At 33.6% G+C, this 25,543-nt stretch overlaps 1 protein-coding gene across 1 annotated transcript in view; it reads right to left on the reverse strand.

Annotated features, from left to right (window-relative positions):
- LOC114327540 (paired box protein Pax-6-like) overlaps window positions 1–24,199 on the reverse strand; it is a 242,049-nt gene extending 217,850 nt beyond the window's left edge. The window contains exon 1 of the mRNA XM_028276209.2: window positions 23,921–24,199. Coding sequence (XP_028132010.1) covers window positions 23,921–24,125 — 205 coding nt within the window. The 5' untranslated portion in view covers window positions 24,126–24,199. The remainder of the gene's footprint in view (window positions 1–23,920) is intronic.
- Window positions 24,200–25,543: the final 1,344 nt, after the last annotated feature.

Genomic DNA, 25,543 nt, shown 5'->3' on the forward strand with positions numbered 1-25,543 from the left:
TCTTTATTTATTTCAATGTACATTTTATTCGAAATTCTTTGGTTCAAATTAATACTACCAAAAAACCAAGACCAGCAAGACTCTTGCAGCAAGACCAAGACCAAGAACAAGATCGGCTAGTGCAAGACCAAGACCAAGACCAAGACTGCCTTTTAGCTGCAAGACCAAGACCAAGACCAAGCTTGCAAGAACAAGACCAAGACCAAGACTAGCCTGGTCTTGGTCTTGTTCTTGTTTTGCTCATCACTAGGGTTGGTGGATGAACTGTTTTGAACCAATGAAAAGATCTAGAAGAGCATAAAAAAAATAGTGCTAAACTATTTGGATATCTAAAAAGAGTGTAGACCGTATTTCAGATAAAAAAACATGAATAATTTACTTCACCAGATTTCACATATCATCATCCAGCCTCAAAAGTCCACTGCTGAACATAGGCGTCCTCCCCTCGTTTCCAAACCCATCTATCCTGCGCCGCTCTCATCCAGAAAAAAAACTGGATTTCACATATGGTGATTGTAATTATGAGATAGGGTTAAATAAAGTCAAAATATGTAAGGCAGTATAATATTAATAATTAATCAAGAAGAACCAACAATAACAACAACACATAATAGACAAATACATGGATACAACATTACCGAGAACTATGGAGAGAACTAGTAAGACTAAAAACATGAAAATTATTAACATAACAATAATTTGAATCTATCAATAGACTTGAATTGTAACGAAAACCATACACAGGAGATGAGATTTTGCTAGATGAATTACAAGAAGCCTTGTAGAAAACTTTAAATAAAAAAGATCAGCTGGATCAGCTGACTAATTATCAAGACAAATTACTTAGTCAAACTACAGACCACCCGGAAGAAGAGACGTAGTAGTTCCAGAATAATATGGCTAGAAAGAAGACACAGCAGGCTGCAAACCTAATATTTGAAGTGAAGAACAAGAAAACCTAAAAACTGTAGCAAATATGGTTAAATAATATTACTGAATACGACATATAAGATCCACACCAGATCAGACAATAATTCACCATTTATTCAAAGAAGAAAACGAAATTAATAACAAACATTTAGGGCCAGTAGATCAAGCGTTATACATCTTCGTCCTTCCCATTCTTTGAAACGCTTGTCAGGGCGTGGTGACATTCTAAATTCTAAATATTTTAGCCTGTTGTTTCCAATGGCTGTGATCCTGTGCCAGATCGACGGCTTCAGGTAGAGAGTTTCTCACCAGAGTTGGTCTGATTCATTTGGTCTGTCCATCGTGTTATTCGTGTTGGGAATCTTCCTCTTGGTCTTCGTTCCTACCTTTTCTTAGTTCCTACCTTTCTTTCGTTACTACCTTCTCTTCGTTCCTACCTCTCCTTCTGCTACCAATAGTTCCATGGTCCCCGTTTTTCTGGCTAATGTGGCCAGAATAATTTGGGTATGCTCGGTTTACTTTTTTAATAGCCTCTCTTTTATATCAAGCTCTTCCAGAAATGATGAGTTGATTCTGTGTTCTGTCCAGGAAACGCATATAATTCTTCTGTAGATCCACAAATGTGCATCCTGTTCGAAACAATCGGAAAATGTAATGAGCACGTTATACAATTATACATTATCTGTCTACGAGTAGATTTCGAAATAATCTTTGAAATTATGGAGAGGAATAAATTATTAGAAATAATGAAAAACCAAGACATCCTGGCGAAGGTAATCAGATTAACGAAATTAGCAATAAAATAGTCTCGAATAAATATAATACATAACATTAATAAATTATAAAGCATTATAAGTATTTGTAGAAGCAAAATTAAAGTGAAAACTAGGGATGAGACAGGGTGACCCCTTGTTAACGACTGTCTTCAACATAGCAGTAGCAAGACAAGTCAAGGAGCATAAAATAAACTATAGCTTAGTCTTGAACACCAATACTAGAGCTCCAACTGAAAAGAGCATTGACAGAACTTGCAATACAAACGTAGAAACGAGGACTAGAAATTAACTGGAGGAAATTAAAATAGACCACATTTGAGAGAGTGTAGGTAGAGCTTTAATAGTTAAGTAAGTGTAAGAAATTAGAGAAATGCAGAAATAACGAAGCGCAAAACCTACTGGAGATAGAACAGGTTACTGAAAGAAATAGAATTAACATCTTGACATGACAAAAAATATCATAGATTATTTCATTCATAGGAGATTCTGACCAATAGAAAGCTACAGAAATAAAAATTAAAGTGATAATTTTTGATAATATCCCGTCGTCAAGTATATTACGTAAGATGCCCTTCGTTGCTACGAAAAAATATATTCAGTGATATTAATGACAATTAATGTTTTAAAGATTATAAAAGTGATGACTTTCAACCGTCAAATATTTATAACAACTGTTGTTTAATTATACTAATTTGTACTTACATAAATAAATTACAATAAAATTTTGGTTTTAAACAGTTTTATTCATGAAATAATCGCAGCAAATTGCACTCGATCTCTAAAATTATTATCGAATTTTGGCCCTCGTGACACTTTGACATAATTTCACTCCCTTTCGGGTCGTGAAATTAAAACTGTCAAAGTGTCACTCGGGAAAAATTCGATAATTTTAGAGCTCTTGTGCAATTACTACTGATACGGTGTGTAACTAATCATCTTATTCGCTTCGTTATTTTTTGTTATTTTTACATTTCGTTTTCAGAGCTTGATTTGTTTTTTGGAAAAAAACTGCAATAAGCAATGATTATTCATCTAACGTAACCAGAAGTAGAACCAGTAGTCGATATTATACTCTTCGTATAACTTTGAGTCGATTTATATACGATTTCACTCATTTTTGCCGAAATTCCACTCCTAACTTTAATCGGAAATGACATCAAAATCGGAACTAAATATTCGAGCTCGAAGAGTTTAAATATCGATTACCGGTTCTTACATAGAGTATTATACTATTTCTACGTCTACAATGTGGCACTTCGACTTATACCTTTTTAACCGGAAGTATATGTTTGTTCTCGTCTTGCTAAGGCGCGTCGAGTAATATACCCCTTATACTATTTCGGCGACTTTAAAACAGTAATTCCAGTTGCACCTCTAAAACCGAAAGTCTGAGGTCAAATTTCTAGGTCAAATTTCTTACCTCTAATACTATATTTGGGAAATAATCTCTCATTTGGCACCTCATTTGTTATTCTAACTGTTTTATTAACGGAACAGTTATATTCGCGGACAGATAGGTATGAATCCGAAAGTACCTAATATATATTTGTTCTCGTTTTGCTAAGGCGCGTGGAATAATATATCGCTTATACTATTTTGAACACTTTAAAACAGTACTTCCGGATACAACTCTAAAACTGCAAGTCCTAGGTTCACAATCACCTATACCTAATACCATCCTCGGGTTATAAGCTTTCATTCGATCCCTCACTTGTCATTCTATCTGGTCTAATGACATGACGGAGGAGTTATGTTTACAAAGTCTCTGGGACAGACAGACATTCAGAATTCAAGGTTTTCACCCATTTTTTTTTAAATGGGTGAAAATCAAACTTACTGTTATAACTCTTACGATTGATATGCACTCTACAGAATAATAATTTATATTTTAGTCCCGTATTTAGTACAAGCGAAAGAGAAAAACTGCTTTAATTGTTGTTTTCTGCCTCTTATCCAAACATGTCCTCACGAATAATAAAAAACACGGGAAATGTTCATTCGGTTTCAGAGAACTCGGCAATTTTTTCTGTCTTCTGAGGAGAAATCTCTCAGGAACGTCGCGGCCGATATTAATAAAAGTCAGTTCCCCATAAATCAATTAAGAATGATAATTAATTTGACTTTTTGTATATTTAAGAAACTCGCACAATGTTTGTCAATAATTAATATTTATATATCGTTGAAATGAATCGAACCAACTTGGAGAACCTGTAAATCTTGATAATTGATATCAATTAGCGATATTACCGGCAATAAAAACTGACACAATTAAAATGTCTGCACAATTATAAAAACTCATGACAAATTGCGTGGCCATATATGCCACGCTCGATTTTGCTGTTGCATTGCTACCAACCTTATATTTTATTAATCTCTCGCCATTTTCCGACGATTAATTACTTAAACTTCTGCTACTATATAAAGAGTCGTAATTTATTAGATGACAGGCTTTTTAGAACGTATATTATCTGAAATTTTATCTTAGTCCATGTGGTGAGACCGCTCCCGCCTGGAAAAATTTCTGATTCAGTTTCTTTGTGGATTCCTGTTCAAAAATGTCCCCTTTAAACAAATCTGAAGGGTGCCGGGCGGAATTTTTGGGCAGAAATTGTTTAAACAATTTTTTTAAACAAATACAAAAGATACCGTTTTTTTGCTCTGGAACATATATTTTTAATTTTTGTGGGTCATCTTAAACAAGAAAGGTATCTTGTAAATTTTCTCAAAAATTGATAGTTTTCGAGTTATAGGCGATTTAAAATCTGCAAAATGCGAAAATACGCATTGTCGAGGCTTAAAAACTCATATATTTAAATTAGTATTTTTGAGGTTGCCAGATACTTAAATTGAAGTTTAAACATTCAGCTTTAAGATTCTGAAGAGTGATTGCGTCTAACCTTAATTTAAACCGTTGTTTTTTAATGGTTAAATATGCATTATGGTTAAATATACATGTCCATCTGATTTTTTGTCGGTGCGGCGCGCTCTATTTCAAAAATCGCCTATTTTCCTCCTGAAAATATGTTTTCTAGATTCTTTGGGACATTCTAAATAAAATAAGTTTTTTGAGATTTTTCACATTTGTTAATAGTTTTAAAGTTATAAGCCATTTAAAATCCGAAAATGCGTTTTTTGGTATTTTTCGGATTTTAAATCGCTTATAACTTTAAAACTATTAACTTTTGACAAAAATGTCAAGAATTTTATTTTATTTAGAATATCCCAAAGAAACTAGAAAAAATATTTTGAGGAGGAAAATAGGAGATTTTTGAAATAGAGCGCGCCGCACCGGCAAAAAAATTGGGTGGACATGCATATTTAACAATTAAAAAACAACGGTTTAAGTTAAGATTAGACGCAATCACTCGTCATAGTCTTGAAGCTGAATGTTTAATCTTCAATTTAAGTATCTGGTAACCTCAAAAATACTAATTTAAATATGAGTTTTTAAGCTTCGAAAATGCTTATTTTCGCAATTTTCAGATTTTAAATCGCCTATAACTCGAAAACTACCAATTTTTGAGAAAAATTACAAGATACCTTTCTTGTTTAGAATGACCCAGAAAACCTAAAAATATATGTTCCAGAGCAAGAAAAACGTGATCGTTTGTATTTGTTTAAAAAAATTGTTTAAACAATTTCTGCCCAAAAATTCCGCCCGGCACCCTTCAGATTTGTTTAAAGGGGACATTTTTGAATAGGAATCCACAAAGAAACCGAATCAGAATTTTTTTTAGACGGGAGTGGTCTCACCACATGGACTATCTACTTTACTGTTGAGTCCAGGGTTCTTTACCCGTGCGTCATTAATAGGGCTTTTCATTCACAATCATTTGTTTCGTGCTTCTGTCATATGTTGTATAATCTGTGTATAATATTAATACTTATACACGGATTATACGATATATGACAGAAGCTCGAAACAAATGACAATCGATGGAAAGCCCTATACCTGGCGAGATAAAACACATACTTTTTGTCTAGCATCATTGTCTTCCACGCATATTATTAAGTAAAGACATGTTATTTTTATAAACGCTCTAGAGTCAGTACATTGAAAAGAGATAGGTACAAAAAGACGCTGGGAACGTTTTTAGATTTTAAGTACAATTTGTGACGTTTCCGGTTTGTTTACTTGTCACTGTCAGTTTATTCGATTTTTTGCTGTTTTTGCATTTAAAAGTTATTTATATTAAACCAACAGCTATTTTTACAACGAATTTTATACTGGAGCTTTAAATTTTATGGTAAGTGTATTTAATTTTGCCATTAATTTACATAGAAAGTTAACCTCATGCACACTAATGCACAGTTGTTAAGGAACAATTTTGTTTAAATATCTGTAACAGTGAAATATATAACAAAAAGAAAATATTTTATTTTCAAATGTTTATATTATAACAAATATTAAATATCACTAACGATATTAAAATAATTAATTAAGCTACTTCAAATGCAGCTGTAATTCTGCACCAAAATTTTAAATTCAATTTATTTTATAACGTCAAATTTTATAATATAATCCGTGATCGGAACAGTAGCCACTGTCTGTAACTTGCTGTTGGGTGGAATAGATTTCTGACTTATTTCGTATGCTTTAAATGATGACGCACGGGTAAAGAATCATGGACTCAAGTGTATTGCAAGTTTTAACTAACGAGTCCGCATTATAAGTATTGTAAACGTTGAAAAAAAAAGTCCTTCTAGAAATAAAAAAAACTAGGAAGAGGAACTTAGGAAGCGAACCATGAAAAATGTTGGAAACGTAGATTTTTTCCGAAGCGTTGTTTAAAGGATATGAATATCCTTTGATAGGAAAAAATAGTGGAATAGTAGAAATAGTAGAAACTATATTAGTAAGTATACATCTTCTATCGCGAGATTTTCCTGTCTGAGACTGTGTGGGGAGCAAATCAGAACTGAGTAGAGGTATAGTACCTTTCAAAATATTTTCATCACCATCATCACACAGCCAAATTTGTCCACTGTCGGACATAGGCCTCCTCAAGATGTCTCCACCCTTCTCTGTCCTGGGCAGCTGCAATCCAGTTTGTCGCTATTCTCTTAATATCGTAGGTCCATCTGGTAGGTGGTCTTCCACGACTTCGTTTGTCCGCTCTTGGCCGCCACTCTAAGATGTATTGGCCGCCACGCAAAATATTTTAGAAAACCTTAATCTTAAGCATATTATTACAAAGTCATTTGTATTTGAATGGTGTGGTTAAGTTTTCGATCCAGGTAGAAATTAATAAATTTTAATCAATTGTACTTTTAATCATTATACCTGCTATTTAGTATGTTCACTACTCGAAATTTAACGACACTACTCAAATACAAATGTACTTGGTAATAGAATTAAGCTATTATCTCTGGTCAGAGGCGTGCGGTCCATGGAAGCGGGGGAAGCGCCGCTTCCCTATTTATTCGTCGATATAAGAAAATATATTATTAATTAATATTTAATAATAAAATTTCTTTCCCTAATCCAAATAATCTACATATTACCTAGCCAATAGGCATTGAAAAATATTAAAAATTAATCGCGTACGAACGAACTCAATATGCACACAATTCAACTATTTGGTCCACTCCTGGCAGAAGCGCATCTCAAAATCGCCGCTTGTCATGCAGTTGTCCCTTTTAAAATTGGTCAGAGTTCAATGACCGCACCCACTAGTCGCGCGAATTTTGGTATGCCATGGAAGCGCTGCGCTCGTCGTATCGCCTTCCCGAAAGTGAGATGCTCCGACTGTTACTGCTGCTAAGGGGTGCTTAGGTATTACATACATTCGCTTAAAGAATATTTCGATTTAAATTTTTTGCAGAGATATTTCCTTTTACTGATCTTTTATTTGACATTTTACAGAAATCAAATGGTATTGCATTTTGTATAAGACAAATTGATGACTTTATTAATACGATAATTAAAAAAAAACGAGAGCAGTTTAAAAATATTTGGGATAAAACTGAACATATTATGGGGTTTGAACATGAAAGAAAAATAATGAAGATTGATAATTTCGGAGACAGAGAGACAGAGAAAACAGAGGAAACAAAGAGACCTTTTGATAGTATTCTACAACAAATGAATTCTAGCTTTCAAACTTTTAACGATTTAAAATTTGTAGAATTATATATAATCTTAATATTTCTAATTATAATTCATCAAAATTTCCCACAGAGGAATTTATGTCATTACGATTAAATAATGAAAATTTTTTGATATCCCAGCTTTGCATTCTCAGTTAAGTATCATTTATGAAACAACTGACATGAATGATAAAGAAATACCCAGAAATCTGGGATTTCTTTATAACTACTGGTTTAAACAAGTCGCTGTGTGAAGTGGCCAAGTTGTGTGAATTAGTAGGTACTACTAAATATCCCAGCCACAAGTGCATCAGTTGAACGAAGTTTTGCAGTATTAAGATGCATTAAAAGTTTCAAATTAAGAGTTTAAAAGAAATTCAACAAGCGAAGACAGACTTTGAAAGTTAGCCCTATTATCCATTAAAAAAGACTGCATTCAACAATTATCAGAAGTTGATAGGAGAATAGACCTCGAGTATAAATAAGTGTCATTTTAGTGAAAGTTGTGTGTTGTGGAAAATGCCTCGGAGTATATTTTTTTTAAAATAGGATTCTTCTTTAGAAAACCAAGCCCGGCGTGAGGACTCAAGGCGCGAGCTAGCAATACAGATCAATGATAGGTCACTAGTCACTAGAAATAGCGGGAATAGAGTGCCACACGCATTCACGCGTCACGGATTTAGTGTGTGAGTCCTTGTACGCAGGACGTCTCACATAATTAAGTACTTTGCTGATAGAGAGCCCCTGCGCATCAGAGTGTTATCAGGTGGAAAGTTGCTCGACCCTCGACCCTTAAGAAAATATTTTTATATCCTTATTGAATCGCTTCCCCTTTCGAAAAAGTCACCGCACGCCACTGTCTCTGGTTATACCTCGAAGGTTCCCATCGTTTTCAGTCTGGTGGGATGTAGAGTAATATTTTTGGTGTTATTTTATGTGCTATTAGATTGAAAACTTAGTTTTCTAGCAGTTGCCCCTAGGGCATCCCTGCCATTTCGTTCATTGCCATCCGTAACTGCACGCTGGGGTTTGTCCTGGTTGGGACAGAGGTCAGAGAGAGCAGCATATGTGCCTCCTGATGAGAGACTAATAAGTTCCGAAACTGGTAGAGGTGCTTGCTGCACTCTCTGATTGAACTATAATATGATGCGGCTGTAGTTTCGTGTTGCAACTAAATTGAAAATGGTTATTCATTTTTGATTTACATGTTTACTCTGATTGGAGTACGAAGGGAATCATTCTCGTTGGAACTCTACCGCGCTGAGCAGATGGGACGTGAATTATAAATTGTAAAATTCCCTCATCTTCTTTAGTCTCAGCATCCGTTATGGCTTGCAAATTGTAGAAGCCTCGGAGGTGTAACCAGAGAAGGTTCCCATTGTTTTCAGTCTGGTGGGATGTAGAGTAATATTTTTGGTGTTATTTTATGTGCTATTAGATTGAAAACTTAGTTTATTTGTATTATATATGTTTAATATTTTTGAAGTTATACTTCTTTACCGGCGATAGAGGGTGATTTTTCTATATGTTAAAACCTATCAGCCCGGCGCATGCGCATTATAACTTTGTTCTGATTGGATGTTCAAATGACATGTCAAAAATTATCCGATATGGCAGCTGTGGTTTGGAGGTAAAGGTAAAGGTAAACAAATGTATAATATATTAGTTTTATTGTTGTGAGGACAGAAACAAAAAAGTTTATAATATTGTAGTGACTTTTAAATAGTTTTTAAAAGCAACAGGTACGTAATAATTGTTAATGTATCATGGGTATAAACCTACCTATTTGATCTGCCAAAATACATAGTATGTAATACTTTTATTTATATAATTTGATTACCATCAAAATTTCTATCAATATTCACCTAATATATTGTTTTTTTACTCTATGTTTTGTTGTATTTTTTCAATTCTAAATCATTTCAATTCAAAATTAAAATAATTTGATCAATTTTCAAAATATCAAAATATCACAAGTTTAATCCGTTTAGTTAGTCGATCTTCGTAATTAATGACACATAGTGTCCGTGGCTAAGCGGAGAAGGCGAATGAATTCCAATACCAACCGCTCTTATCAGCGCTGGTTCGAGTCCCAATAGAAACTTTCTTTTTTGTTTTTTTTTTTAATACATTTATGATTGTAAGTATATTTATTATATAATTGTATTTTCAGAAAATACGTATTTAGTTAAAAAAAATTTCGACAATTAATGTTCAGACATCATTTGTGGCTTGTTTAATGTGTTTGTGTGTGTTTTATTCTTTTATTATTTTAATTTTTGGCACTGTTCTAATAAAAATGTTTGAGAAGTAGTAAGTATAAATTAGTTTAATATTTAAACAAAATATAAATAAAAAGTATATTAATTTCGTTTAAATCATATAATAGAAGTATAACTTCTTACGTGCGTACAAAGTACACACACATTCTTTTTTTTTTTGTTTATAGATAAGATACTTGTATTTGCACGATTATTACATCTTCGTATTATCTCTTTGTTGAGGTTTCTTAAACTAGCCGTTTACCTTTCACTAAGTACGCCACTTTGACAAGGATTTCTGCTGTTCTCAATTATTATCTCTAATCCAGTATTTCAGTTTCACAAGTTTTTTTAGCTTTGGCCAATTAATTGGTGTTATTACACAGTTTTTAATAGTCGTCCATAGGTCCATATCTCTTGTGATGTAACCTTACGAATACGTTTGCTGTACCTACTTCTTGGAGGTCATTCTTGTTTCTTAATTCCATCCTCTTTATTCTTTCTTCTCCTTCTTTAGTCTCTCTCAGTTTATTGAACGCTGCAAGATTGGGCTTTACTTTAACTACAAGGAGAGTATGATCTATGTAATCCGTCTGTTGCCCCTGGATATACTTATATGATCTGACTGTTTGAATTGATAATTTACAGTAAATATTAGTGAGGATGTAATCATTTGATTTATAGACCTATCTCTAGAACTTTTTCAAGTGTAAAATCAGCCTACATGGTGTTTAAATCAATCGAGTATTTATGATAGCATAGTTAATTGTGATAGAAAACTTGATTAGGAGGTCTCCTCTTTTGTTTCTCTGCCATATGCCGAACTTTCCCAGTACATGCTTTGGGTCATCATTATATGTAGTGTTGCTGACTTCTGCGTTAGAGTCAATGCATATTAAGGTTAATTCTTTATTTGGAATGTTGGCGATTGTTGTTGAATTCCTCGATCTCTCTGACGTCTGCTGTGGTGGTTGGCGCATAAACTTTGATTTTGGTGAAACCAGAATGGCAACACCTGTATAGGTATAGTTCTGGGTCTCACCGTCAAAGCAGTAAACATAATTGCCATTATGTGTTCTCCATATAATGACCATCTCCTAACAACTGCGTTTCAGCTAGTCTAGAGATTTGAATGTTCTACCTTGCCAGCTCTCTTTCAACAATTATGACAGCTGACCTGTGATTAACTTTATCCCTTGTACGTTCCATCTACCGACATTAATTAATTTTCTATGTTTTAATTTTTGTGGACCAGTAGCTGAATGTCCAACGATGCGATGCCTGATCACTAACATTTGCGTAACCTGTGGCTAATTTCGCAGTCCTTGACCGGACTCAAGGTAGCGCAAGTTGTCACCCAGACTGCGCATCAACATCCGAGACATTCTCTTGGACATCCCGCATAACTTTCTTAGGAGTGATCATGCAATTGATTACTCACCCGACACCCGACTAGATCGCAGTATTACAACCCTTCTGCTGATTTAGCTCCTCTTATAAAAATCCAATCATACGCCAGTTCATGATCATTTCTTATGCGCCTTATCTTGGTGCGTTGGTCGCTGCTGCCCTCCTTTAGGAATATTTAACGACCTTTCGGTCAAGATGTGGGAAGCGAAGGACATATGAAGATTAGATGGAGTACAGGACTGGGACCTGTTTTCTACTAGGAGGGAAGCTTAGGAGAGAAACAGCTGGCGTAGAGGCAGGGTTGTCAAGCTCTAAAGTAGTCTATCTTTTACTAAAAACTGTAATAGAGTACTACGCTCTACCACACTATCAAAATAGCAAACTTTTATCTCAGCATAGGGTGCTATGGTTGTTTCTAGATCTGTGTCTATCCCTTTATCTAGTTTATCGTAAAAATTACACTAAAAATTATAATATTAAATAAATTCGTTCTAGTTGGTTGCTAATAATTTGCATACCTAACAGAATTTAATATATTTCTAATAATAATATGCAATATTACATAAGCTTTATAATATAAATTACTGCAAACAACTTAGCAAAAACCTACACTGATAATTGTTCGGCCGAAACAGATACAACGGATAATTCTGCTTGATTTATGATACAGCTTTAATTAGGAATAAATTCAATGAACTCTAAAATAATCAATTTATAAGCAGTTATTTCTTTTTTATCGATTAGTCTGCCATAAATTTTGTAACAATTAAAAAAGTAGAAATACCGTACTGATAAGCTTTTGTAGATCCATTTAGTAAATTAAGGTGATGTTACTTCTGTTCTTTGCATATTTTTACATAAAGAACTGATGTTCTGTTTTTCTTATAAAAAACACTGAACGTTTTAATTTTCATAGTTCATGAGTTCAAGTTTTGCTTCATTTCCATCTTTTTTGAGCTGCATATCTTTGTAAGGTAAATATCTTTTGCAATTTTCTCTATGTATGTATGATTATATAAATAATTTTAGATAAACTAATGATGTGTATGGATTCGTATACGAAACATCTTTAATAAAGGATGAAGAAGCAAAACAATTACAATTCAATGACCTTCGAATTATATCAAATCTACTCGTATATTATAAACAGCAGACACACATACGCATTCACGAACACACATCAGAAAAGATCGAAATTAAAAGAGGAGTGCGACAGGAGTGTGTATTATCACCACTACTAAATTCAATGCATACTCTGAAGAAATTATGAAAAGAGCTCTTGAGGAAAAACAGCAGGAATAAAGGCCAATGGAACACCAATAACACCAAACACCAAATAACAATATTGGATAAGCGGTCGATAGTATAATAATAGCGGACAACCTCCAAGATCTCCAAAAGCTAATGAACAAGATAGTTGAGTATACAAAAGAATATGGATTATCAATAAACATCAAGAAAACTAAATTTATGAGGGCATCAAAAGCCCAAGATAATGATGAAAACCTGACAATTTACGGTAAAACTTTAGAAAAAGTTGAAAACTACGACTATCTTGGCACAATATTTAATCACACAAACGATTACTCCAAAGAAATCAAAATTCGAATAGAGAAAGCACGAACAAACTTCAATAAAATGAGAAAGGTACTTTGTGCAAAAACTGAAATTAGACTTGAGAGTTAGGCTGGCAAGGTGTTATATTTTCTTGACTCTGCTTTACGGGATAGAAGCTTGGACACTTAACGCGTCGACTGCTAAAAGGTGGGAAGCATTTGAACTGTGGGTGTATAGAAGAATCCTGAAGGTATCATGGACCGAGCATGTATCAAACAACGAAGTCATGAGAAGAGTCAACAAAAGAATGGAAATATTGAAAACCATCAAGACACGAAAGCTGCAATACCCGGGGCACGTTATGCGTAATGAGAAATATAACATACTTTAATTAATTATACAAGGCAAACAATTCGGTTTCAGAGAAGGATTGGGACAAGGGAAGCTTTGTTCTCAATGTTAACATTACTTCAACGATCATGGGAAGTACAGAAACCAATTTACGTCTGCTTTATAGATTTTGAGAAGGCGTTTGATAGAGTTCAACATGATAGGTGTTTGAATATCTAGAAATGATTGGAATAGACGATAAAGATCTGAGACTTTTACAACATCTATATTGGAATCAAGAAGCTTCTATTCTGGTAGACGGCAAAGAAACAGACAAAATTTGCATTCAAAGAGGTGTCAGACAGGGTTGTGTGTTATCCCCAACTTTGTTTAACGTATACTCAGAAATAATTTTTAATGAAGCCTTGGAAGGACAATGTGGAGTTCGAATCGGGGGAGAAACTATTAACAACATCAGATATGCAGACGACACCGCGATCATGGCTGAAAATATCGAAGATCTTCAATTCCTTATAGATCGAGTCACTAGAGAATGCTCCAATAACGGACTTAACATAAATGCAACAAAGACAAAGTTACTTGTGGTTAGTAAACAAGACGTCGGCCCTATGCAACTAATTGTCAATGATGAATCAATAACAAAAATTAACCATTTTAAATACCTAGGATGTTGGATAAACGAGACACTAAATCCGGATGAAGAAATTAAAACTCGTATAGAAATTGCAAGAGGAGCATTTATGAAACTTAGATCTATTCTGAGCAACTCTCGGCTGAACTTACAACTAAGAATCAAGTTCCTAAAATGTTATGTGTATCCTGTATACCTATATGGATGTGAAACCTGGATCATGAAGGTTAACATGATGAACAAATTAGAAGCCTTTGAGATGTGGTCGTATCGTAGAATACTCAGAATATCTTGGGTTCAACGCATTTCAAACAGAGAAGTCTTAAACAGAGTAGGTCAAGGCGAAGGTGACTTAATGAAGATGATAAAAAAGAGAAAACTTGAATATCTGGGGCATATAATGAGAGGTAGCAGATACAGGATGCTGCAGTTAATACTCAATGGAAAGATCGACGGAAAAACGGGAATTGGTCGAAAGAAATATTCATGGCTCCGAAACCTTCGTCAATGGACTGGCTTATCAGCAGATCAATTGTTACATGCCGCACAAGATCGAGAACGATATCGGCAAATTGTTATGGAAGCTACCCACGCCTAAAAATTTGGGCATGGTACTTAAAGAAGAAAGAAGAAGAAAACAAGGCAAAATCCAAAGCAAGGGAAGTGTAGGAAGGAGAAGAATCTCATGGTTGCGTAACTGTAGGGAATAATACGGATACAAATCAATCGAACCATTCCGAGCAGCCGCATTTAAGATGAGGATAGCCATGATGATTGCCAACCTCCATCACGGAGATGGTACGTAAAGAAGAAGAAGCATAATAATTTTCAGCATTTTCTGTCGAAGCAATCTTCAATTTTTAAGTCTCTGGGAGGAGTTGCATCTTCGAAAACTTTTTGGTGTACCGTTTTGGTGTACCTACCTATAATACCTCATTTTCGTCTAGTGGGAGGAGTCGATTAGTCTATTATTTTTTGCCACCCGTTTTCAGGCATTCTCTGCTGGTGTCCATAGCAATAGTTAGGCACTTGGTTTCAATTGTGTGTGTTATGTCTAGATCAATTTCCATTTCTCTCCTATCTTTGTTCCTCAGTCTACTAAGTCCAGTTAGCCGGCAACATTGTCTGCAATAGTTTATTTTCGTGGCCTTAATTTTTTATTTGTTTCTTTGTATTCATCCATAGTTCGGCGCTGTACAATCCAATTCTTTCTATAAATTGTTTTATAAATTTTTTATTCTCCTTTATTATACCTAATACCTATTATTACTCCACAATAGTCCATGTAACTGTTTACTAACTGATCTTGTTTGGCCAATTCTGTAATATACTTATCTGGTATATATAAATATCTGAGAACCTAGGTAAATGAAAACAATGACCAAGGTAGAGAAATCAGGACACGCATTGAAAGTGCAAGACAAGCATTTATACAAATGAAAAAAATGTTTGTTAATCAAGGCCTTCCTCTGGAGCTGAGGATAAGAGCATTAAATTGCTACGTGTTCTCGACTTTGTTGTATGGAATGAAAAGCTGGATACTAAAAGCGGATATTATAACGAAGTTGGAAACATTTGATATATGGTGCTATAGAAGGATTTTGAAAATACCATGGATCCAACGAGTTACAAATGCAAAAGTGTTAACAAGGCTACAAGAGGATTGCGAGATCATAAAGAACATTAAAACAAGAAAGTTGGAATATTTAGGCCACATTACCAGAGCCAGAGGTGCGAAATATGAGATATTAATATCTCATAATACAAGGTAAAATTAACAGTAAAAAGTAAAGGATTAAGAGAATGGTGTAGTTGCAGTTCAGTAGATGATTTCAGAGCAGCCGCCAATAAGGTACGGATAACTGTGATGATAGCCAACCTCCGATAGGACAAGGACCTAAAAGAACAAGAAGGAATGTACTTTCTTCGTTACTACCTGCTTTTGATGTTATTTGGACTACCAATTATTTAAAAGGTTTAGTTGATCTGATAGTTCCCATAGCTCCTTCAACTCAGTATGTAGTTGGTTTTTTGCATATTACATAACTGTAAGGCCCTACTTGGTGTACTCATCTTCCACTTTTCTACGTACCTATACAGTCTATATCACTCTCGTCTTCAGCTAGAATGGATTGGTGGTCAGCGAAATGAAGGTGTCATGTGTCATGTACCTACAATAGAGTTGCACAAGTTTGAATTGAATGTTTGAACTTGACTTGAGTTTGACTTAATTTCAAGTCAAATTCAAGTCAATCCTTCTGACAAATATTTCAAATCAAGTCAAACTGGTCAATCGTACAGGTTTGAAAATTCAAACTGTTTGTCTACATTCAAACTAGTTTGAAAGAGTTTGAAAAATAATTTATTTAGTAGATATACTAATAATTGTCGAGATAGATATGTTAGTTGCCAATTAAGATAAGAAAATTAATAATACAATGAGTGCCATATAAAAGTAACTTGATACTGGAAGCGATTATACTCAAAATAGAGTCGTAAATTTCTTGAAAATGATTCCTGTACGCTTAGAATTATTTTGCTGGCAAGTTTCGTTTTATCGATATCATTTTTTTATATGTTTATTTGAGTGTTACTAGATTAAAACAATGAATTCGTGGGATGGTTTTTTATCATACCAAGCGCAATTTAATCTACTTTAATAAAAATGTATGAAAGAACAACAAAATATTATATTTTTGATAGAGTAGGTTTAATGAATTTTTTGGGACTTTGCAATGTCGTTTTAAAGAATTAATAGTTCAAAAAATCCTAAGGGCGCCGCAAGTTTTGCAGGAGGGCACCTTATACCCTAGCGCCGGGGGGTCGGGACTAAAATATCGTCAGAAAAAAAATCATAGCACGTGACTTGTCTTTAAAAAGACAACCAAATGCAATGATGACTTTAAAATTTTCCTGTTAATGATCACATAGTAATTCATGAAGAACCAGGAAAAAACCTCGTGATACTATCCCGACATGGTAAGTATTTGTCCTTAGGTATATTTAGTTTACTCTGAATATTAACACCAAACTCTGATTTTATGTGTAGGTATGTTATTTTAAAACATAAGTAATGTATCCTGCATTTTATGTCATGGACTTACTAAGAGTGGTATTGTTTTTCTTTTAATTTCCTCTTATAATATGGGTAAACAGATGCTACTGCATTGTCAATAAGAATGAGTCAGATAAAATTAAATTATTAGAAGATTTTTTTACGTAACAAAAAAATTGTTTAATTTATTAATGTTTTGTATTTTGAGAACGATTTTTTCCAGTGGAAATCTAAATGTCAAATAAACTTAATTTTAAAGTAAGATCGTGGCTTATTTACAACAAAAATAGTAAATTGCATTTAGATGGCAAAAAATAGCTTCAGAGAAGAAAAGGACATATTAATATATAGTTATTCTGTTTAATACTGAAGGACAGCACAAAAAAGTTATTTAAATACCGAACAGTACTAAAAAACCTATGATACTTTCAGGACTCACACTAGGTATCTTTAAAAACTAACAAAGATTATTAGAATATTAAATATGAAAAGGTACGTTTAATTTTAATCAAATCATTCATAAGCTCCCAAGTGTGGTCCCCAAGTGTCCCAAAACATTCCATGATGAAAAATTTAATTTCAAATTAAATCAAATTTAATATCAAATCTTATTTTACTAATGCCATACTAACTCTGTATTATAGTAGGTACACAGACTCGATTCATACGGGTTCTCCGAACCGAAAATTGGAATGTTTTCCTAACGGTGCCTTTTGGTATTGTCATACCTGGGGTAAACAGAGAACTTGAATCGAGTCGAAATTCATTTCACTTATTCCCCTTTTATTTAGAGGGAGTTCTAACCATTAGTGATGAGCGAGACTGGTCTTGGTCTTGCGGTCTTGGTCTTGGTCTTGCAGCAAGACCAAGACCAAGACCGCCTTTTGGTTGCAAGACCAAGACCAAGACCGAACCTTGCAAGACCACGCAAGACCAAGACCAACCTGCAAGACTCTTGCACTTTTTTGAGAAAAATTCGTTTTTATTATTTAACTTTATTTTTTTTAGTTCAATAATAGGTATATACTGACATTGTAAGAAACCTGAAACAATATCGAATTTTTAAAATACATAATATTTTGGTTATATTTTTAAGTTGTTTTGTTTAAGTCAAACAGTTTGCATTTTCTCAACCTTCAAAGTGTCCAGAAGGCAAGTTTTCAAACGGCGACAATTCAAGGACAATTGAAATTACTTGTAAGACAAAAAAATGTAATTATAGATAGGGTAATCCATTAAAAAAAATGCAATTAAAAACGGTTTTTATGTACCAGTAGTTTTCGCTTTTGTGTCTAATAAAAATACTGACACTTATTTCAATTCTTTCGTATAATCGAGGAAAAATGTAGGTCGTTAAATTTAAAATTAATACAAAAAATATCATAATAGATTTTGAAAAGGGAGTCACAATGCTGTGAAAGCATTGTGGCCTGAATAAAAAATAACTGGTTGTCGATTGTAATGTGTCAAGCTTGGTATCGCAAAATCCAAAGCTTCGGTTCAGTTTCTGAATATAATGACAAAAATTCCGATACTAGGAAATTTTTAAAATTATTTTTTGGATTAATTTTTTACAATCAACGAAAGTTGGTAGTTGAATTATTTGTGAAAATCATCATTTCAGTGTATTTTAAATTCTAGTTTTTACTACCCACATCCGAATATTTACAACTTTTTAAATGTCATAATGGGTATTCAATCCAAAAATATGTGAAAATAAAAAGTGCGAATAACTCGTGTTACGAGAGCAATGTAGTTTAAATAAAATTAAAGAATTGCAAGATAACAAATTACAGAATTAAGCGTTTATAACTCCCCATTAGGTTCAGTTATTATGTTATAGTATTAGGTCTATAAATAGGTATGGTAAATATGTAAGTATTTACTAAAAGGTATGTTTTAGTTAGTTTATAAAAAAAGTTAATTATATTAAATAATGATTAAATAGAGTAAAAAATATTTGATTTTTGTGTTCTCCTAAAAAAAATTTAATTTATGTTCTTAAATTTGACCCTCGTAGGATAAATACTACAGTGTTTGAGTGAAAGGAGCAGATCATTATCTGTTAACAACTATAAACCGTTTATCCCTTTTCGTAAAATCCGTGAATTGAAGGTCCCCGACCATTTGTGGCACCTTTAAGAAGCTCTTTTTCTTTAACATTTTATTAAAATACAGGGGCAAGAAACAGTAATCCAGACTCAAGACGTGGTCTGAAGGCAGGCGGCAGGTATCGACAGCATGCAAAACACAACGTGGCACAACCGAAGGCCGGCAATTGCAACAAGGGTTGTAAATGCAGGTTTTTCCTACTGATAAACATTACCATTATAAAAATATACTCTAATCTCTTTATATAGAGAGAAATAATTAGGTCATTAGGTGAATGTATAATGTTAAAATTGGTATCCGTTTGAAACTACATTCTATATTCTTTTAAAATTTTAAATTTTAAAGCAAAAAATATAGTTTCATTCTTCACATCTTTATTTATTTCAATGTACATTTTATTCGAAATTGTTTGGTTCAAATTATTACTACCAAAAAAGCAAGACCAGCAAGACTCTTGCAGCAAGACCAAGACCAAGAACAAGACCGGCTAGTGCAAGACCAAGACCAAGACCAAGACTGCCTTTTAGCTGCAAGACCAAGACCAAGACCAAGCTTGCAAGAACAAGACCAAGACCAAGACTAGCCTGGTCTTGGTCTTGTTCTTGTTTTGCTCATCACTACTAACCATACTGCGATATAAATTGTTTTAATTTATATCGAGAAACTACGGTCATGATGGTGTAAATTTGTCTACCTCAGAGCCTCCTTGACAACACGTAGACCTAGAAATAGTACTATCGGGGGATGGAGGAAGACAGATTTAAATCAAACTGAAACCGTAGATTTTCTTATTTTACTAATGCCATACTCTGTATTAGAGTACACAGACTCGATTCATACGGGTTCTCTGAACCGAAAATTGGAATGTTTTCCTCACTTTAAAGAGAGAACTTGAATCGAGTCGAAATTCATTTCAAAAATTATTAGATTTGGTGGCAATTAAAGAGTCAACGTGTGGTGCCGATACAAAAAAATTATTATATTCCATAATGAAAACTTTTAATGTGCCTCTTCTTAATAAACTTGTGAACATTGCAACCGATGAAGCTTAACGATGAAGCTTCGGCAATGCTGAGACAAAAGTTGATCTTATTGGGCATTTAAGACATGATTCTCAAATTCCACAATTTATACCGACTCACTGCATAATTCACCGAGAACATGTCGTTACAAAATATTTAAAATATCTTGATGGTATGAAGACAGTATTACACATAGTGTTGCCCAAATGCAATACCAAGACGAGACTTAGAGAGTCTTGGTCTTGGTCTTGCACCAATACACCTGGTCTTGTTCTTGGTATTGCACTCCCGGTCTTGGTCTTGGTCTTGGTCTTGCAGCAAGAGTCTTGCAAGTCTCGCAGTTACCCACCAGCATATTGCTATTTATTAAACGTTACTTTAGATCTTAGAACAACGTAACAGTATAGGCACATTTTCAGCTTGACACATACAGGGTGAGGCAGATAACCTTCCTATTAGAAATATCTCGAGAACTAAAGACAACAGAATCATGAAAATTGGAATAAAGGGGTTTTGAAGAGTGATCTATTTCATGAAAATATTTTTATATATTTCCTAACTTCGTTTTTTAAAATGGGACACCCTGTATATTTTTACATTTCTGAATCCTATTCCATGTGTTCTTTCTAAAAGTATGAGGTTTTGTAATGTTATATAGGGTAGACTAAAAGATAATTCCGTTTTCTTATTAATTTCGTAGAAACTTACACTCGTACACTCTGTAGAATTGTAGTTATTTTACATCAAAAACTTTATTTATGTTCAAATGATTTTTAATATAGTCTACTATTGTTAAAAATTATTAGTAGGTATATCTAAATGTTGCATTTGATATACAGGGTTTAGGGTTGGGCGAAACTCGGAATGAGTATTTTCTGAGGTTTCTTTAATGGAACACCCTGTATTTTAGTATTGTAATGAAATGATATTTTATGGTACTTTTTTATTTCTTAAGCATTCCCTATACCTAACTGCCTTAATTTGTGCTTAATTGTTAATCGCACCAACAATCTTAACTACGTAGGTATTTTGATAGCTCAACCAATATTGGTAATTTTTAGGATCAGTCTAGAATAATATGTATCTATTTCCGAAAAATTATTTGCGATTGAATATGTTCACGACCAACCTAATAAAATTTCACGTATTTTTTGTTGCAATTAATATTTGGATTGAATCACCAATAACTCACAAACTAAAGCAGTTAGGTATAGGGAATGTATAAGAAATAAAAAAGTACCATAACATATCATTTCATTACAATACTAAAATACAGGGTGTCCCTTTTAAAAAAACTCATTCCGGGTTTCGACCAACCCTTTATTCTAAAATTAAAAATCTAGCTATAAATCTAGCTGCCCGACGCGTAGCCTCCGCTACGCGTCGGGCAGTAAACTTCATTCTCGGGAGAAAAAGTGGCACTTTCCTCCCTTGTTATACAAATAGCTATTATTCCACTTTAAAATTCGTAAAATTCAAGCACCGATCAGTATTAACTAACCAGCTTCTTAAAGAATTAATCAGAAGTCACCAATTATTCGCCAAATTATAAATAGACCAGTAAGGATCTGTTTTTAGGTGGATGTGAGAGGTGGCATTCAGATTTTTGCGGATAAAGTTAGGTGATAACTTCGTTAATAATAATTGATATAATGCTCCTTCTCAAATATGCCCCGAACATTAATAAAAAAAAATAAAATATTTAAAAATTTCAAAAAATTTCGTTTTTTTTTCTACTTTTTTTGCTGATAACTTTAAAACGATTCATTTTGGAACAAAGTCTTATAGGAATAAAACAAAGATAATTAAATTCTCTATTAGATAAGATTGGTTAAAAATGTTTTAATTTATCACCCTTGCTGCAAAATAGCAATAAATATAAAATAAGGGGGCAAAACAAGCCTGTCCTTATTCAATGATTTTCCATCACTTAGGTTACACTTGGAACCTTCCTAATTCGCTTAGAAAATTTTTGTAATGTGCTAAAACCGTACACCAAATTTCATTAAAATTGACTTACTAGATTTTGAATAATAATTTTGCAATCTAAACTTTTTTAAAAAAATAAAATTTTTTAAAATCTTGCACAACCAAAACTAGACCATACAAAGATTTGTCAATTTTTTTACATATAAATAAGCACTCCACCTATCTAATTCACTTTACAGAATTGAAATCGGATTGTTTAAGCAGCCTCAGCAATGTTTTAAAGTTATAAACAATTTTTTGGCTTATAAACAAATTAGTCCTGTGGCCAGGAGGGGGTGCTACGGGCATCTTTATTTAGATGGACTTAACCAAGATTTTTATGTATTTTTTGACCCGTAGAACACGATTTTTTTGGGTAACAGTTGATCCGGATGTCGATAATATTGTTATAAACAAAGAACTTGAGGTATTACATAACATCGATTTCTCGCAAAATAAAACATTTTTTGTATTTCTTGGGTAATTCTAAGCAAAAAATGTTCTTATAAGTTTTTTCGTAGGATGCATAGTTTTCGAGATAAACGCAGTGGAACTTTCAAAAATTCGAAAAATTGCAATTTTTTAACGCGAATAACTTTTGATTAAAAAATAAAATAGCAATTCTGCTGGCAGCATTTGAAAGTTTAAGTCAAATTATACCGGTTTTAATTATTTGCATTGCTAAAAATTAATTTTTTTATTATTAAACAAAGCTATTTGTTTATAAGCCAAAAAATTGTTCATAAGTTTAAAACATTGCTGAGGCACCTTAAATAATCCGATTTTAATTCTGTAAAGTGTATTAGATAGGTAGTGTGTCTTTATATGTAAAAAAATTAGACAACTTCTAAATGGTCTACTTTTTGTTCAGAAAGATTTTAAAAAATTTGGACTTTTTTTAAAAACATTTAGATTGCAAATTTATTATGCAAAATCTATTAGGTCGATTTTAATGAAATTTGGTACACGGTTTAAGTATGTTACAAAGAATTTCCTAAGCGAACTACTAAGGTTCTAAGTGCCACCAAAGTGGTTAAAAACATTGAATAACAACAGGCGTATTTTGCCCCCTTATTATGTATCTATTTATTGCTATATTGCAGAAAAGGTAAAACGTTAAGACATTTTTGACTAGTCGTATATCATACAAAATTCAATTATCTTTATTTTATTTCTGTACGACTTTGTTCCAAAACGAATCGTTTAAAGTTATAAGCAAAGAAAGCAGAAAAAAATCGACGTTTTTCGAAATTTTTAAATATTTTAATTTTTTATTAATGTTCCGGGCATATTTGAGAAGGAGCATAAGTCAATTATTATTACTGAAGGTGTCACCTAACTTTATCTGCAAAACTCCGAATGCCACCTTTCACATCCAAAAATAGACGTTTTTTCACAGATCCTTACTGGTCTAAAACAATTACCTACCAAAATAATGTAAAATAAATATTTTTAATTATTAATATTTAAATTTAATATACATATTCTGTAATTTTATTCATGTTTTCAATAAATATAATTTCTGTACAAAAAAATAATACATTTTGTGTCTACTTTTTTAATATAAATTTAATTGCGGCTCGTGAAAACTCGAGGAATTTTGAAAAATAGCTCAGACTATCAAGGAGCTTGGCCATCCCCGGTATATTATTTAAACTTTTAATTCATTTAAAAATTTTGTTATAAAGAAAAACAATATTTCTCTGTAGTTGCCTCTACTTTACAAAATTTATTAAAAATTGCGTAAAATTTCAAACCTGTGGGGGACAGAGGCAAGGCCGTCGGTGGCAGTACGTTGGGCGCCGTATTCGGGGCCGCCAGTCCGACGGAATCCATTTTCCAGTTGACGATCGCGGAACGAGCCGCAGGAGTGACAGGAACAGGACAACACCCCGACAGGGCTGCCACACTAGAAAAGTCGTTTCCGGCCGCACTCAAACCACTTCCGTTCGAAATCAACATTTTAAACTATAAATTCATCAGTCACTGTTATGCACCGAAGCACGAGGACTCCCTCTGAGTCTTTGAGATGCGCCTCGAAGCTCACGCCAAGCGAGCACTACAGAGAATGACTAGTCAGCTACTTTACAGGTAACCTCCGCTACCTTCACTACGGTTGGCTATTGTGTTCGTGTGATAGGCAGGCTTTACCCACCGGTGCTCAACCCACCTGAGCTTACGACAGAGACAGATTACTACCGACGGCGCACTTACTAGACAGAGAAAGCTGCGTAATAGATCATTGATAACCGGTATGGATTTATTGACGTATTACCGGCTTCTATATACCAGATACGGTTACATGGAGGTGTTGTCTTTATAAATGACAATTGATAGGGATTATTTTTGTGTTTCGGAGAGGTTCTGAGAGTTGTTATCGCTATTTTGTTGGCAATGTGGTTGAAATGTTGTTATTTAGGAGCAATTAATGATACAGTGTGGTAAAATAAACATCTCACACCCAATAAATACAGTCATGATTTACTATGAGACAAAATAATACAAAGTGGGCATTAATTACACAATATACCTACTACTACACAAATCCATGTGTTATTAATTCATTAATTCTTTAATCTGATATAGGTACCTAATAAAGGACTCTTTGTCTAGTAGAGTCTCTACATTTCCTGTATGGAATGGTCTATTAAGTATATAAACTCTACAGCCAATATTAAAATATTCTCTTTGAGGACGATTATGATAGGATAGGTAACACTTATATTTTTCAGGATTTTGTATGCGACTTTTCACCAATTTTTATTTATTTTGTTTATAGGAATTATTTTTTGTATCTATCAAGCGCGGCTCCTCCTTAGGGTCAATTGGTCAATGACCCCCCTAAAATAATCTCATAAAAATACCAATTTTATTAAAAATATCTTTTATCTAAAACTTCACTCTGAAATATAAAATTCTCTCTCAGCAGTCTGCATTGGCAAAACAAATATAATAGATATAATAACGTCGCGCCTCGCGCTATACACAAGCCCGTGGCTGGGCCGTATTTTAAATTGTCTATATACAGTTCTTATGGCTTATGGACAAATGCATGTAAAATAGAAAAGAGACGGCAGATAGCAATTTCGTGGGCGAGAGTGGGAGTGACCTTTCCGTCGTATACCTCTAGTAGAGTCGACGGCCTCACGTTTAGTTAGTTACCGTCTGCTGACCGCACTTCACGGCAGGTCTATATCGATCGCGGCGTATTTGCGTAATTTATTTTGTTTTGTTGGATTTTTTTGTGATTGTAACAAAAACAAGATGAGTGTTGTTGACGAAATAATTGCCTTAAAATCTGCTGGAACACTAAATTATGAACGGCGGCTTGAGAAAAAAGAAAGTGGTCGACCAAAACCAAACATGAATTTAAAACAAAC

Source organism: Diabrotica virgifera, chromosome 1 (genome assembly GCF_917563875.1).
Source record: "Diabrotica virgifera virgifera chromosome 1, PGI_DIABVI_V3a".
Lineage (NCBI taxonomy): Eukaryota > Metazoa > Arthropoda > Insecta > Coleoptera > Chrysomelidae > Diabrotica > Diabrotica virgifera.